This window comes from Abramis brama, assembly GCF_963993115.1.
Source record: "Abramis brama genome assembly, chromosome: 13".
Taxonomy (NCBI): domain Eukaryota; kingdom Metazoa; phylum Chordata; class Actinopteri; order Cypriniformes; family Leuciscidae; genus Abramis; species Abramis brama.
The window spans coordinates 10572702-10587558 of NC_139975.1; the positions used below are offsets into that span (position 1 = coordinate 10572702).

A 14857-nucleotide genomic window follows, 5' to 3' on the forward strand; every position below is an offset into this window, starting at 1 on the left:
CTCTTCTCAGTGTAGCTTCCTATAAGGGTTTTATCCCAGTTTGCCACTGAAATGGCCCGTGGAGGAGTGTACATCCAAAATGTGACTGTGACCAGTTTAGTAAAATTAAATTAGCATTTAATGAAAATACCTTTAAAAAGCGACTTTATCTCTATCAGTCTCCCAATCATATATATATATATTTTTTTTTTTTTGGGGGGCATGTTTACATCTATCATGTTTTATTTTATTACATAGAAATGCTGTCATAGTTTGTCATATACTTTAAATATGATCAATTCATGATCATGTGTGTTACAAATAATCATTTTTTTGTAAAATCATTATAGGAATGTTTTTTTTTTTCCTGTGTAAAGGAATAGTTCAACCAAAAATTTAAATTGTCAACATTTACTCAAACAAATCATGTCTTTCTTGTGATTTTCTTTCTTCTGTGGAACATGAAAGGAGACATTTTGAATGTTCTTAGTTGTTGTTTTCCCCAGTAGTAGTAAATGGGTATTGTCTACAAGCTTCAAAAAGTACCATACATTTTTTTTTTTGTCCTGCTTCAGAAGATTTGAATTTATGGGACAAATCGCATGGACTACTTTTATTATACGTTTATGCTGCTTTTTTAATCAGAACTTCTACTTTTGTGTTGCACTGGAGGATGTCATGCAGGTTTGGAACAAATTAAGGGTGAGTAAATTATGACAGAATTTTGGGTGAACTATTTTTTTAATTTCTGACCCTGACATGTAATCAGTAACCTAATCCATACATCATAACTTAGCATAATATGACTACTTTAGAAAGGCCACATATGCAAATGAAGACTATCAGCATTATAAAGTATCAGCATTTTGTTTGGTGCAATATAACCTAGCTCTAGCATAAAACTTGATATGACAGAAATGAAGCAGTGAACTGTAGCAAGGACATGCAGAAAGAAACATTTTGACTGGGTGGAATTTAAAAGCATAGCAAGCTTTACAAAAGCACTTGACAGAGATGCTTTAGATTTGGCTTGCAGTGGGAATATGTAATTTTATCACCATGGCAATGAGAGAAGCTGGTCTCTCCCTCCCTCGCTGTTTCATTTGGCTTCACGGAGAGAGCTGTGATGTGTTTCTCCTGTAATAGACTGTGACTCAGGCGTCCAGTGAATGAAAACCAACAGGACAGCGGTGCACTTCTTAAACAATGTCTTGATAGCGCTCACAAACAGCCCCTTCAAGAGAATTCACCGCTACATTGTGTACCGATTCTTGTCTGAGACAGACCAGATCTGCAATAACATCTTATCAGCTTCCTTTAGCACATGACGTGCGTTATTTTCCCCCATTTCTTTCCAAACAAAAGCACTCTCTTTTAAAAAGCAAATTTGTGCAACACTTCTGTTTCATTGCACCTGAAACTCTCACTCACTGCAAATGCTGCATGCAAGTGTTTAATTGCACCGCGATTGCCATCATTAAAAGCCTAATGGTGTGCAAAGTTCTGGCAGAAGTCAGAGTTGAGTTTGAGGTGGCATTTGAAAATGTCAGCGCCGGTACCACCTGGTACTCATGCCAGTACTTATGCAACAAGTCCGAGCCCTTATTGCAGGCTTAACCATCAACAAGAGTTTCTATTGTTATAAACTCTGTTAATTCTGATCCTTTAGTAAGTCCATTGTTTTCTTACCTATTCCTGACCACAAGACTTAGAAAACATTGTTAACCACAGTTTCCTTGAGATATGGCTTTTACCCTTACAAAAAAAGTACTGTGGTCTTACCATGGTACAGCTATGTTGTTAGGAAGTAGTACTATGATTCTTTGATATGTTCCATGGTAACGAATGTTTATTATACTCATGTACCAAGGTATTTACATGTGTTTCAAGGTGCAAGTTGCTTCAAATTATTTTATTTTCTCTATGGCTAAACAAAACCAAGCATTTTATATATAATGATTCTTTTCCTATAGTGTTTGGGATGAACTTAGAAGTTATGGTTGCTACGTCCCTGCATTTTGGTACATTTTTGTTATTGGTATCTCTGTCTGTTAAAATGGTGGTTGTTGTTAAAATGGCAGCTAAGATACTGATACCGAAGTACATTTGCACTCTATACAGTGTTCCTTTGCTTTGTGCTATTCATCTCGTATACAAGCAACATAACTTTTGATTACATCAGGCTTTCCCAAGCTGGGGTTTTGTGAGGAACTGAAGGTAATAATCAATAATAGTTGATGAAAAGCTAATAATTAATTAAATCATAGAAATGTAAAAAAAAAAAAAAAAGATGTCTATAATTAAAAAGTCACAATTAAACACTTACTAAAATATTTAATTTGTTTACCTGCATGGTCAAACAACTCTGAACTTGCAAATGTGTTTGTTAAATTATCAAAATATTAGCTTAAAATATTTACTTGGTAACCAGATGTTTAGAATCATTTTATATTTAGTTTGAATTTAGTAACATGCTCAGATTTTCCATAGTTCTTTTTATTTTTATTCATCAGCAGATAAAACCAGTTACAAAAAAAGAAAAGAAAAAGTACTTAAAGGCAAGTTTTTAAATTCTTAGTTTCAGTAAGATGTATATTTTTATTACAACTACCTCTTATGTTTGCATGTTGTTCACCACATGCAAACAAACTCTAAGGTTGGTTTTCCCATGGACGTGCTTTCAGAGCCTTAACATTCTTCCCTTCAGTGATATGCATTTACTTCATGAGAATATTATCTGTGACATCTGATAGGTAACTCTGTCCCAGACAATGCTTCCCTGCATGCATCAACATGCCTCATTTGTTGTTCAGCCACAATTTCTCAAGTTTGCATGCCAATCCCCAGCTACAATCCCCTAGCTGTACAAACCCAGTTTGGTTTGTAGTTGGTGGCTTGTTTGTGCAGTTTAGCTTTTTGTGATTATTTTTGGATTATGAATAGTCCTTTTTGTTTGGTTTACCTATTCAAATTTGAGTATGAATCCAAATTTCTTTTCCTTTACAATCTCCCAGGTAGGGTTGGGAATTGAAAATCTATTCCAATTCTGGAATCGGATACTTAAGATCAGGAATTGGATACTTGTATAAAATTAACTTCGATTCCTTTTAATGTGATTTTAAACCATTCAAATGCACTGCTTTCCAAACTGCTTTTTTGCATCCAAAACGTGTGCACAGAAAGCCGCCTCTCATAGTACGCAATGCTGAACTGCACTATAATGGACAAATACACACAAAAATATGTCAAAATATCCTGAATACCTGAAAATCTTAAAACAGTGTTTATTTCAATAGTATCTTTGTTCAGTTGTATTTATTTGTGCAATTGCAATTTTTTTATTTTTTTATTACAGTGTTTACTTGTCTTTAATAATGCTTGAAATTTATATTAGTTAGGTTAATATCCCTCTGGGGTCGACAATTGTGCCTGCGCGTTTTGCTGGATTTTCTTCACATAGGAGCAAAATATTTTTCTGGAGCACTTCTCTAAACTTAAACATTTATGTGAATGAGTAGGCAGGATGATTTTCAGATCATTTTGAAGCAAAAACTCTAGGCGACAACATCCATCAGTAACTTAAACCATTTCAGAAACTTACATTTTTGTTTTTTTCAGTAACCATGCATAAACATTGTTCTCTCAAAAATGTACATACATGTTGCTCACATATTATGGTAGCCCTGTTTGTGCTGAATGGAGTGTAATGACACCTTTGCCATTAATATTTTTATAAGCAACTGAAAAAAGCACAAATGACAGGGCATGTCAAAACATCTCAAGGACCCCTAAGGGTTAATTGTATTTTTAAACCATAGACAAAAGTTCCTTGTGTAAGTGTTCTTTGGCCTGTTGATTTTTGTTCATGGTATTCAGCTAAAATGAAATGTTTTGCGACAAGACTTAGAATAAATGTGAATGATATCCAAGTTTTTTTAAAGTTTTTTTTTACTTTATTGGAAATTATATTAGGTATCGATAAGAATCGAAATCGATAAGCAGAATTGGAATCGGAATCATTAAAATTCAAACAATACCCAATCTCTTTTCCCAGGTTGCCTTTGATTGTAGTCTCACAAGTCTTATAAGTCGTGACAGGTCTTGAGTTTAGGTTGAGAGGTCATGATGTTTGTGGGTAGAGGTCAACCACTCCCTCTTGGCTCCACAGGAAGTAAGAGGCAGGCAGGAATGTTGGCTTCAGTCGATTACCACTAACTCTCAAGAACGCACATTCCCCAACACACACGCTCTTGTAAGATGAAGGCAGTAGACGGAGCTGTCAGAACAGAGTTACTCGCAGCGCAGCATACATGAAGTTGGATTATCATGTGGCGCTCACAAAATCAAATTTTTGTTTAGTGTGGTACAGTAGCAGCGTGTGTGTATTAATATTAAGCAAGAACATTAACAACACATTTGAGGTAGAAGTATGGGACTGAATGCATGGTTTTAAAGTAGTCTGGATTGTTTATGGATTTCATTGGACATTTTGTAACAGCTATCTCCCTTCTTCAGGTACAGTACTTTTTTTTCTTTTTTTTTTTACATATTGTGCTTTATACTGTATATTAATTGCATTATTAGATCTCTTAAATACATGTCTGTAAATATTCTCTATAAACTTACTTTCCATCAAATACTTGTCTAAAGGATTTTTTTTATTTTATGCTGTTTTCTATTTATATTATTTAATTTTAGTTTATATTTTATATTATTTAATATTTTATTGAATTTTTAAATTCATTTTATTATAGTGTTTTTTTTTTTTTTTTACTAATGCAAAATGCAAGTAATCATACCTCAAGTGTCAAGCTTTGTTAATCATGCCTTAAGTGTTTCGGTCCCAGAGTTGTATCTAGTAACAGTTCAGGGTTGCTCCTGAAATGCTGTTTGCACCGCTTTATGTTGCCATGTGTCTGCAAGCACAGATCTGAGAGGCGGCACAGCTGTTTAGCACTCACTGAAGCGTTGCAGTCGAATCGTGTTATTGAATTATCCATTCTACTGTACTTCAGCAGTCCTTAAACCTTCCAATGTACCCCCTTCTCCCCTCTGACTTGCCCACCGACAGCACTTGCATAACAGCTCTTTAATCTTTGCTCGGCTTAATATGGAGAGATGAAAAAGGGGCTTATTTACTTTGGAGACCCCTATGTTCTTTGCTGGGTGGGAGTGCCTGCCGCGTTCGTCACAGAATCACATTCCAGACACCCGGAATGTTGTGTAATATGGAATGTAGGGGCCGACTGGGTGGGCATCACATCTCACCATGAGTTAAATTCCCAAGGAATGTGGCATGAAGGCTGACATTAATATGATTTATTAACAAATGTTTGGTGTTAATATAATTTTTACAGTTTCTTTTTTTTTTTTTTTGGCTTTTGAGAATAATGATTTCTTGGAATTTTACAAGCAAGAGAGTTTTTTTTTTTTTTTTTTTTTTTCACCGTTCTCTTTTCATTTGGTTCTGGTCAAGGCAAATATTTTTCCTATATTCATCTAGAAACATCTAGATTTAATATAATCTATATAACATCTAGAAATGCTTCTGTATTCCATTTTTCTGTTCATATTGCATTTTGCGGTCTAAGTTTGACTTGGAATCCCTGATTCTCTCTGTGGTTTCAGATTATAGCCACTGTATATCATGAACAATGAATGAAAACACCAAATCTTGAGGTTTTGTATTTGGATAGGAGCCTGCAAGGGAAGTCAAACATCATTACAACACAGAGGGCTCATTGTGTGTGTGGTCTTAAGCTAAGAAACAATGTATGTAGACGGAATCCCACCTGTTAGTCTAACTATATTGGCTAGTTACTATATCTGCCAGCTGCGCCTCTACAACCCGTATACAATTAGCTATTCAACAGTAAGTGTAGTGCATTACCCAAAGGCTTGTTGCGACACAAATGTTGGTTCAAGTGTTCACTTGTGTTGAAATTTTTACATAATTCATTAAATGTAATTATAATGTGTCATGCTGTTCACCCGGTTCTGTTCGGCCATTTTAAACACATTTCACTTTTAACCATTTGATCACACAAAACATGGACTAGATTCGATAAGTGGTTAAATAAAAAGGCAAAATTTGATCGACCATTGTAAATACATCGGACTACAAAACAGATCAATTATTAAATACACTGTCAAATAAAATCAACTAATCAGGCACAATGGAGAACACACCCAAAAACGAATGATGCTTTAACACATGGCATTGTTGTTGTTTTAATTTGTCAATAAGAATCTGATTTAATTAAGTGGTGTTCACTGCAGAGCCATATGACATCCAGCTCCACCTCTCTGGACGTCATGGGTTGAGGGATAGAGTTATGGGTAAGGTTAGGGTGTGTTTGGACCTTCTAGCTCCAACCATTACGCCCAAATTATATCCAGATAGGGCGGTTCTAGCAACATACACATTTATACTGTAAGTGCGGTATTCCAGTATTGAGTAGTGGAATACTATAGAAATATTGAGTGAGTGCTGTGTTTGATTATAGTGGAGTGTTCCCATAGTAAAATCAGCCTTGCTTTGTCAGTCACAGTTTTCTGAAGTGTATGTTGAGGTTTTGCTGACCTCTTACACAGCTGAACCGCTGTTTCTCTTTCTACTTGTGTTTATGTGTAAGTGTGTGTCAGCTTTGGATCAGAGTGTCACCTGGCAGCTCATTCAGCTGCAAAAAGTGTCTTGCAAGCAGCATTGATGGTAAATTAACAAACCAGATGAAAGGTGAAGTATGTAATATCACAAACAGCATCAAACAGAATTGAAAAATATATATATAGTGTGTATTTTAAGTATCCCACCTGTCTTCTATTGTTTAGCCAAATAGCTAGACCAATACAGCCCCTTTCACACAGAGATTCCGGAAAATACACGGATAAAGTGACCCGGGATTTGACCCGGGTTCGTTTGATTTTGGTTCATTCACACTGCCAGTGATTTTCCGGAATCAGAGAAATTGTGTTCACACACAAATCCCGTAAAGACATGTGACATCGATGTGACTTTAAATGTCTCAGCAGTGTCTTAAGTTTTCTTATGAGCTGCGATTTCTCTCTCGAAAAACCACGCTTGTGCATTTTTTCTCTGATTCGATCATGAACTTGCACATTACGCACCGTTTCACAGCTGGGGAACGATCCTGGCTTCAGCGTCATCACTACGACACGGCATTATTACGGCTTTTGTTCACACAGCGCGAGTTCCGGGACTGAACACGGCAATGTTACTAGGTCCCCAACCCGGCATCGATCCCGGCATAAATCCCGGGTCGTGTTTGCGTTCACACAGAAGGCGCTCTGGCAATTTGCCGGCAATTTCCCGGGTTCAAAACGCTGTGTGAAAGGGGCTTACTAAACTCACTGGGTTTTTATGTCAGACCCAGATAGGGTGCTTAAAGTAGTGGGCCACTTTTTTTTTTTTTTACCTTTCATGTAGTGTGCAATATAGCTGTTTGTGAAATGCAAAGGTCTGCAAAGTTTTAAAGATCTAAGTGCACGACAAATAAAGTCTCGATTCTGAACTGCCAAGATGAGTTGTCTGCAATTTCAGTCTCACTTCCTTTTACATACCTATGTAACAATGTAATATTTGCATAAAGCTAGCCTATGGTCTTCATTGGCTGCCTGCGAACAACTTCTACTTTTACCCGCCCTCAAACACTGTAGTTGCAGCCGAGGCCTAGAAGAGTTTGGTTCGTGTTGTCGACATGTCGAGAAGATGCTGTTTTCAGCACTGCAAATCCACTTTGCATGAACTTTAAAAGGATGAGGACTTGCGCTGGAATTGGTAAGTGTATCAAGTGCTGAGGAAGCCTCCGGTGCTGAAGTTCAAATATGTTAAAAGGCGTTTCGTTTCCGATGCGCTGTAAGTGGTAGACCAAACAGACTGAGACCATTATGACCAATCAGAGCAGAGTAGGCTCTCAAAAAGGAGGGGTTTAGAGAGACTGATGCTGCGTCCCAATTCGCATACTATCCGTCTTAAATTGTATTTTAAATTAGAATTAGTGTGTGCCAAATAATAGTATGTTGAAATAAGAATTCCAAAGATACCTGGTCTACTTTTTCTTTTTCTACTTTAGAATCCAAAGATTAGAACTACAAACACAAATAAAAATAATTAAAAACAAAAAAAACATGACGGATGCTTGAGTCCTACGGTGAAGTAGAGAGGTTTGGGTGAAGGGGTTTGAGTGATTAATTATCAGTTTCTAACCTGACGAAAAGATATTTATTCAATGTTATCCACATTATATTTCATCTGCAACAGCATTGTGAACTTTTGTAAAGATACGTTTGGTCAATAACTTTTAAATGCATTATGCAATCATTATGCAAATTGCAAACACATGAGGAGAGTCTCCGCATGAAAGACCCACGACTGGCAGATCAACGTGCTACTATATTTCTCTCCAAACCAGTAGGAAATGAAATACAATAATTGTGCAAGATTTTAACTGTGACAAGATGATTGAAAGGGCAGTTTAAACAGTGACAAGATGCACGTAACTAAGCGACAGAGCTGTCAGTTAAAGATGCAATTATGATGAAGTAGTATGTCCCAAAGCTTCCCTACTATTCTGCTACACACTCAAAAGTATGTACTTTTTCTTCACAAAAACAGTACATAGTTTTAGGGCATAGTATAAATAGGCGAATCGGGATGCAGCGTGCATCTTGGAAAGAACCGTTTTCTAACTCTCTGAGAAAAGAGGTCATGTGCAATGCATATTATGAGATAATTTAGTTTTTTGATGTTGGATGCATGTAAACCTGTTGTTGGAGACCTCCATAACAAAATTAGGAACCTTTAAAATAGCATAATAGGGGGACTTTAAACAAACAGATTACAGTTTTGTTTGGTGCCACTATTGGCACGTTACCTTCAATCAATTTTATAAAATATTATTTAATTAAATAAAAAATATATATTATATTTTATTTGTTGTTGTTTTTTGCTTTTTTTCCCTATTTATTCTATTGTTTAAATGATAGTATTGATGACAGGAAATTATTGTGTGAAGAAGAGGGATTGGGTTAAATTGTTTTTTATTTGCATTTTTGAATTTGCATTTTAACCCAACAGGTTCAGTGCAGATGATTTTTAAAAATCTGAGAAAAAATTTACCTTTATCCTGCATGGAACTCCACCTCACGTTTCCATGGTCCCCCTCTTAAATTCTCAAAAGAGTTTTTTGTGTTGCTACTCACACACTCCATCACTTTGCACTGTACTTCTTTCATGACGCCATGATGTCATCCGGTGGACTTTTCCAGTCTGGTCGTACTTTCTTTCCCAGTGGAGCCTCACTGCCCAGGCCAGGAACACTGCCACAAGTGTGTGGATATGTGTTCCTCTGGCTCGGATTCTAAGCACGCTTTCATTCCCACAGAATCTTAGGATTCCATAATTGGTTAAGCGGTATATAACCTTTCTGTCTCTCCTGTTCTTCTCCTCTAGCTTTGGGAAGAGGTCTGCTGGGAGTTTACGTCGTGGATGCGAGTGCATCGTTCTGGAGCCATCCGAGATGATTGTGGTGAGTAATCATAGACCAGATAATCATCTTAACCTAATACTCTTACTAATCACACTGTATAATTGCAGTTTTGTGCTGCAGTTTCATTCCTCTTCCCCAGTGGTTCACACAGTGTGCTACGCTTACCCCCAGGGGTACATACAAGGTCAGATCTGACATTACACAGGCCGAAAACAATTGGCTAAAAACTATTTTCCAAAGAAAATTTGCTGATTCTAATTAGGAATGGGTCACAATGGTCGACCAGCTGTCCAAGATGGTCTTATTTTTTTTATGCTAGATGTTTTTAGGATTTTGAAGTTTTAATTAGCATATTGCTTGATCTTTGAGACAGACTGCACACTAAAGCATTCTGAAAAGTTAAACATGTCTTGTGTATATGCCCCCTTCAAGGGATAGGTTAAGCTAAAATTAGCCTGATTTCACAAGGTTTTGTGACTATAAGTACTTTAATTCAGTGTATTTTTGCCATCATTTAGCTATACATATTATTTACATTTTTAATGAATTCAAATTCTTAGTATTCAATATTTAAAGATATGGGAAAATAAAGTGTCTGTCTGAACACAAGCTACAACTCTTAGTGTAGACTGTTTAGTGACAGCTATGTTATACAGTATTTGTTTATATATAATATTTGTATAAGGGGAGCAATTTAGTTTTGTGTGGTCTAGTTTTATTTTGCATCAGGTGAGTCGGACTAAAGTTAAGTCTGGGAACCACTGCTCTAATCATAAATGGCATGTAAAAATTGGTTGGTTTGAATTCGGCATTTTGCTTACATTTTACCACAAGCAAATTGCCCACTGCGGGTAATTTTCAGCATGGCAAGAGCAAATTGCCCACTGCGGGTAATTTTCAACATGGCCTCCATTTGATGCTCTTGCCATGCCAAAAAAAAAAATTATATTTAGGAACCTAAGCACTTCCATGCGCTCTAATATATTCCATATTCACTTCATGATGTATGTTCACAAGTACAGAAAGACCCCCCTATCTGCATTTGCAGCCTCGGATTTGGTTAAGCTCATGGGAATGCGCCTACATTTGACTACAACTCAATAGGCTTCTGTGTGTTTCTTCATGTTGAGTGCACTACTGTTCAAAAGTTTGGAGTCAGTAAGATTTTTTTAAAGAAAGTAATACTTTAATTTAGCAAAGATGCATTCATTTGATCAAAAGGGACAGTAAAGACATTGATAATGCTGTTCTCTTGAACATTCTTTCATGAAAGAATCCTGAAAATAGTATCACAATATTTTTCCAGACAGCACGCGAACACCTATTCTGTTCTCCTCCGCTTCTATTTGTGCTTAAATGGACACATACACACCAAAATTATGTCAAAATGCTCGCCTCGGTGAGTATACTCATAAACACAGTCGCTTATGTGAATGTAAACAATTGAGAAAGAAAATGGATATGTATCATTATATTGGATCCGTGCGTTTGGTCTTAAAGTGACAGCAGCCTAATATTCTTGCTGCTATCTGTGTCATTAATCTTAATTAAAAAACAAAATGCAAAGAGAAAATCACTTTTGTAGCTTTAACAAAGATTAATTACATTTAATTTATATAGTGAAGACTATGCAGCTTTATTTTCTGTGCATTACTGTTAGAATTACCTAAAAATGTAAAGCACTGTTTATTTCATTTTTATCTTTGTTCCATTGTATTTACCTATGATTGTAATTTGTTTATTATTTTCTATGCAGATTCACTGCCCTAGAAAATCACCCCAATCATTCTCGAATGATTAATTCTTTCCAAATAGAGCTATTCAAGTCATCTGAAATTGTATTTATATCACAATATATATCGCAGAAAAACAAAACATTGCCATTTTTTTCAATATCGTGCAGCCCTAGTAGAGTGTATCCATAGAGCATGATGCTAGCAACATCAAGGTCACAGGTTGCATTCCCAGGGAATGCATGTACTGTAGAAGTTTAAAAGCATCTGCCAAATGCATAAGCATAATCTTCAGTTTGGGCGATGGCAACTGTCCTCGACAGTTGATTGTGCCCTCGTTGGGTATCTCATCTGTTATTATCGGCCAATGCTGCCCTGTAATTACGGGCTGAGGCAGGATATAGATACTGCACTCTCACTTGCTCACACCGCCCAATATATTCCCACTGCTTCGCGCTCTCCGGCAGTTGCCATAGCAGCGGTTGGTACGGTAGCGAGAGATTTGATGTGTAATCCCAAAGGCAGAGTGGGTGTGAAATCTGAGGCTGCAGCAAAATAAGGCAGAGGGATAATCATGTCACTTTTCATGGCATAATGTCACAGTGGCCGGCCAGTTTTATATGCAACTTATATCCTTAATGTGTATGATGATGCCACACTCATTTACTGTCATTTACATGGACAGTTTACACCCCTTCAATGACATTTCCTGGTGTCACAGCAAAGATGGTGAATAAACAGTGATCTGGAATATGCATTGTTTAATTATTGCCATTTGAACTAATTTCTAGTTTAATGCCATAGAAAGCACATAAGATGCACTCAGTTCACCACCCTCGCAAGCTGCTGCTTTGAAACTACATCTCCCTTTTTCTACCTTTCTGTCTGTTGTACGCCTCTCTTTGACGTAGGCGTTTGAGGCTCAGCCCACACGCACACACACACACACACAGGTTCGCACACCCACTGCTATTTTTACACAGCGGCAGTATGAGGGGCGGGAGGGGATGGGGGGGTGGGGTGGGGAGACAGAGAGTCTCACTCAAATCTCTCCTCCGTTTGCAGGTGGACTATATGGATGAGAATGAGGAGTATTTCCAGCGGCAGGCATCGCACCGACAGTCCCGCCGAAGGTTTCGCAAGATCAACCAGAAGGGCGAGCGGCAGACCATCATTGATACCGTAGACCCCTATCCCGCCGGCAAGCCGCCCGTAGCGCGGGGATACCATACGGTCAGTCGTATGCTTTAACTTCACCTGTACAGCCTCTCCTTTGCCCCTCCCCCTGTATGACTGTTGGCGTTCCTGTTCCTCTCCTGTCTGGCTTAGCTTTCGTGTTTGTTTACATGCTGGTAAATGTGTCATTGCAAATGCTTGTTTTTTTTCTATACATAGGGATGGGCGGTATGATCAAAATCAGTTTCAGCATCAGTGATTTTAGATTGTGGTAATGGTACAGTACAGGCCAAAGGTTTGGAAACATTACTATTTTTAATGTTTTTGAAAGAAGTTTCTTCTGCTCATCAAGCCTGCATTTATTTGATCAAAAATACAGAAAAAAATGTAATATTGTGATATATTATTACAATTTAAAATAATTGGTTTTCAATTTATTATACTTTAAATTATCATTTATTTCTGTGATGCAAAGCTGAATTTTCAGGATCATTACTCCAGTCTTCAGTGTCACATGTGATATCCAGTCTATCACATGATCCTTTAGAAATCATTCTAATATTCTGATTTATTATGAGTGTTGGAAACAGTTCTGCTGCCTAATATATTTGATGAATAAAAGGTTAAAAAGAACTTCATTTATTAAAAAAAAAAAAAAAAATTCTAATAATATAAATCTTCTTTACTATCACTTTTTATCAATTTAACACATCCTTGCTGAATAAAAGTATTGATTTATTTAAAAAAATAAATAAATAAATAAATACTGACCCCAAATTACTGACCAGTAGTGTATATTGTTGTTACAAAATATTTCTATTTGTAAAACATTTGCTTCTTTTTTTTTATTTTTATTTTTATTTTTTTACTTTTTATTCATCAAAGTATCCTAAAAAAGTATCACAGGTTATGAAAAAATATGAAGCAGCAGAACTGTTTCCAACTTTGATAATGAATCATCATATTAGAATGATTTCTGAAGGATCATGTGATAGACTGGAGTAATGATCCTGAAAATTCAGCTTTGCATCACAGAAATAAATGATACAATTTAAATTGTAATAATATATGACAATATTACATTTTTTTTCTGTATGTTTGATCAAATAAATGCAGGCTTGATGAGCAGAAGAAACTTCTTTCAAAAACATTAAAAATAGTAATGTTTCCAAACTTTTGGCCTGTACTGTATATATCATAGTATATTAATTTGTATATTTTTTTTGTTGTTGAAAAAAATTGTTTATATTTATTAAGTAAGTATGATGTTATGCTTATTTTTTGTAGTTTTATTTGGATGCAAACAATCACCAGTGCACTACAGCTTCACATTTTATGAACTACCGTACATTTATTTATTCTACAAATATTCACACATTTCTATTCCATAGCCAGTTCAGTGCATCAGGTAAATATCAAAATGTTCCTCTCACAAAAGTAACACTACAGGGGTATTATGTAAAGCTTTAGGTTTCTGGAAGTCTGATGGCACTCTTTTTGGTAACAATAACCACTTCTCTTTCCTCATATTACAAATGTGGAAGTAACAAGGTCTCCTTCCTATGAACTTCTCTCTGCTAATATATTTGCGTTTGGTCTGCTGTTACTGTAAGAATCTGTTAATTTAGCTAGTGCTGCCCCAATCTCATGGGGTTGTGTTCAATTATTTGTTTTATCTTCTGCCTTAAAGGAATATTTCGGGTTAAAACAACTTAAGTTCTATTGACTGCATCTGTGACAGTTTTACCACCCTCAGTTTGCAAAAAGGAACAGATAATGCATTTGCTTGCAATGCACTTACAATGGAAGCTAACAAGTGTGTAGAACTGCAGATATTACTCTTTTCACATGGTGTTTATTACTATATACACTAGGCATAGTATGCATTTCGGATGCAGCCAATGACAGGCTCCAAACTGGTTTACCAGAAACTTCCTCGGTCTGCCATTATTTGGTCAAACTCATAGCTCCACCCCCAAGCTTGTACCATTGGTTGAGCCAATGTTGCGGTGTTAGACTGGTCAGGGTTCTCAAACAAACAGTGTAACAGAGACAAAGTAATATTTATGCTTTACATATAGTTGTCTATACATATTAAGCAGAGAAGGAGAAGTTATTGTAGCATAGAGAAAATTAACGCTTAAAACCAAACTCACATTATCTTAAGAGGCCATGGAGAGAGGCTAGCTTCAGATCGAATAAACAGAGTTCAGTTTAAAATGGGTGCTAGTTCATTATAATGTAAAAATAGGCAGTGCAATTTTCAGAAGCTTTCTTCTGCTCATTACTGCTGCTTTGAGCAGTACAATAGGAATAGCATCTTTGTTCAAATGTGTTTTAAATCTCACCCTTCTATTCTCTCTTACTTTTGGACCATTCCCTCAGTTTCTTAAATGTTCTTTTGCAGCAACTCACATTGTCTGTGCCTGTATGTGCAAGATGCTTTACTTTTTTTATAGT

General features: G+C 36.4%; 1 protein-coding gene across 1 annotated transcript in view; it reads left to right on the forward strand.

The window, feature by feature from the left end:
- Window positions 1-14857, forward strand: part of rapgef2b (Rap guanine nucleotide exchange factor 2b) — a 102749-nt gene that overhangs the window by 42520 nt on the left and 45372 nt on the right. Inside the window, 3 exon segments of the mRNA XM_084132293.1 lie at window positions 9452-9527; window positions 12287-12452; window positions 12455-12480. Coding sequence (XP_083988419.1) covers window positions 9452-9527; window positions 12287-12452; window positions 12455-12480 — 268 coding nt within the window.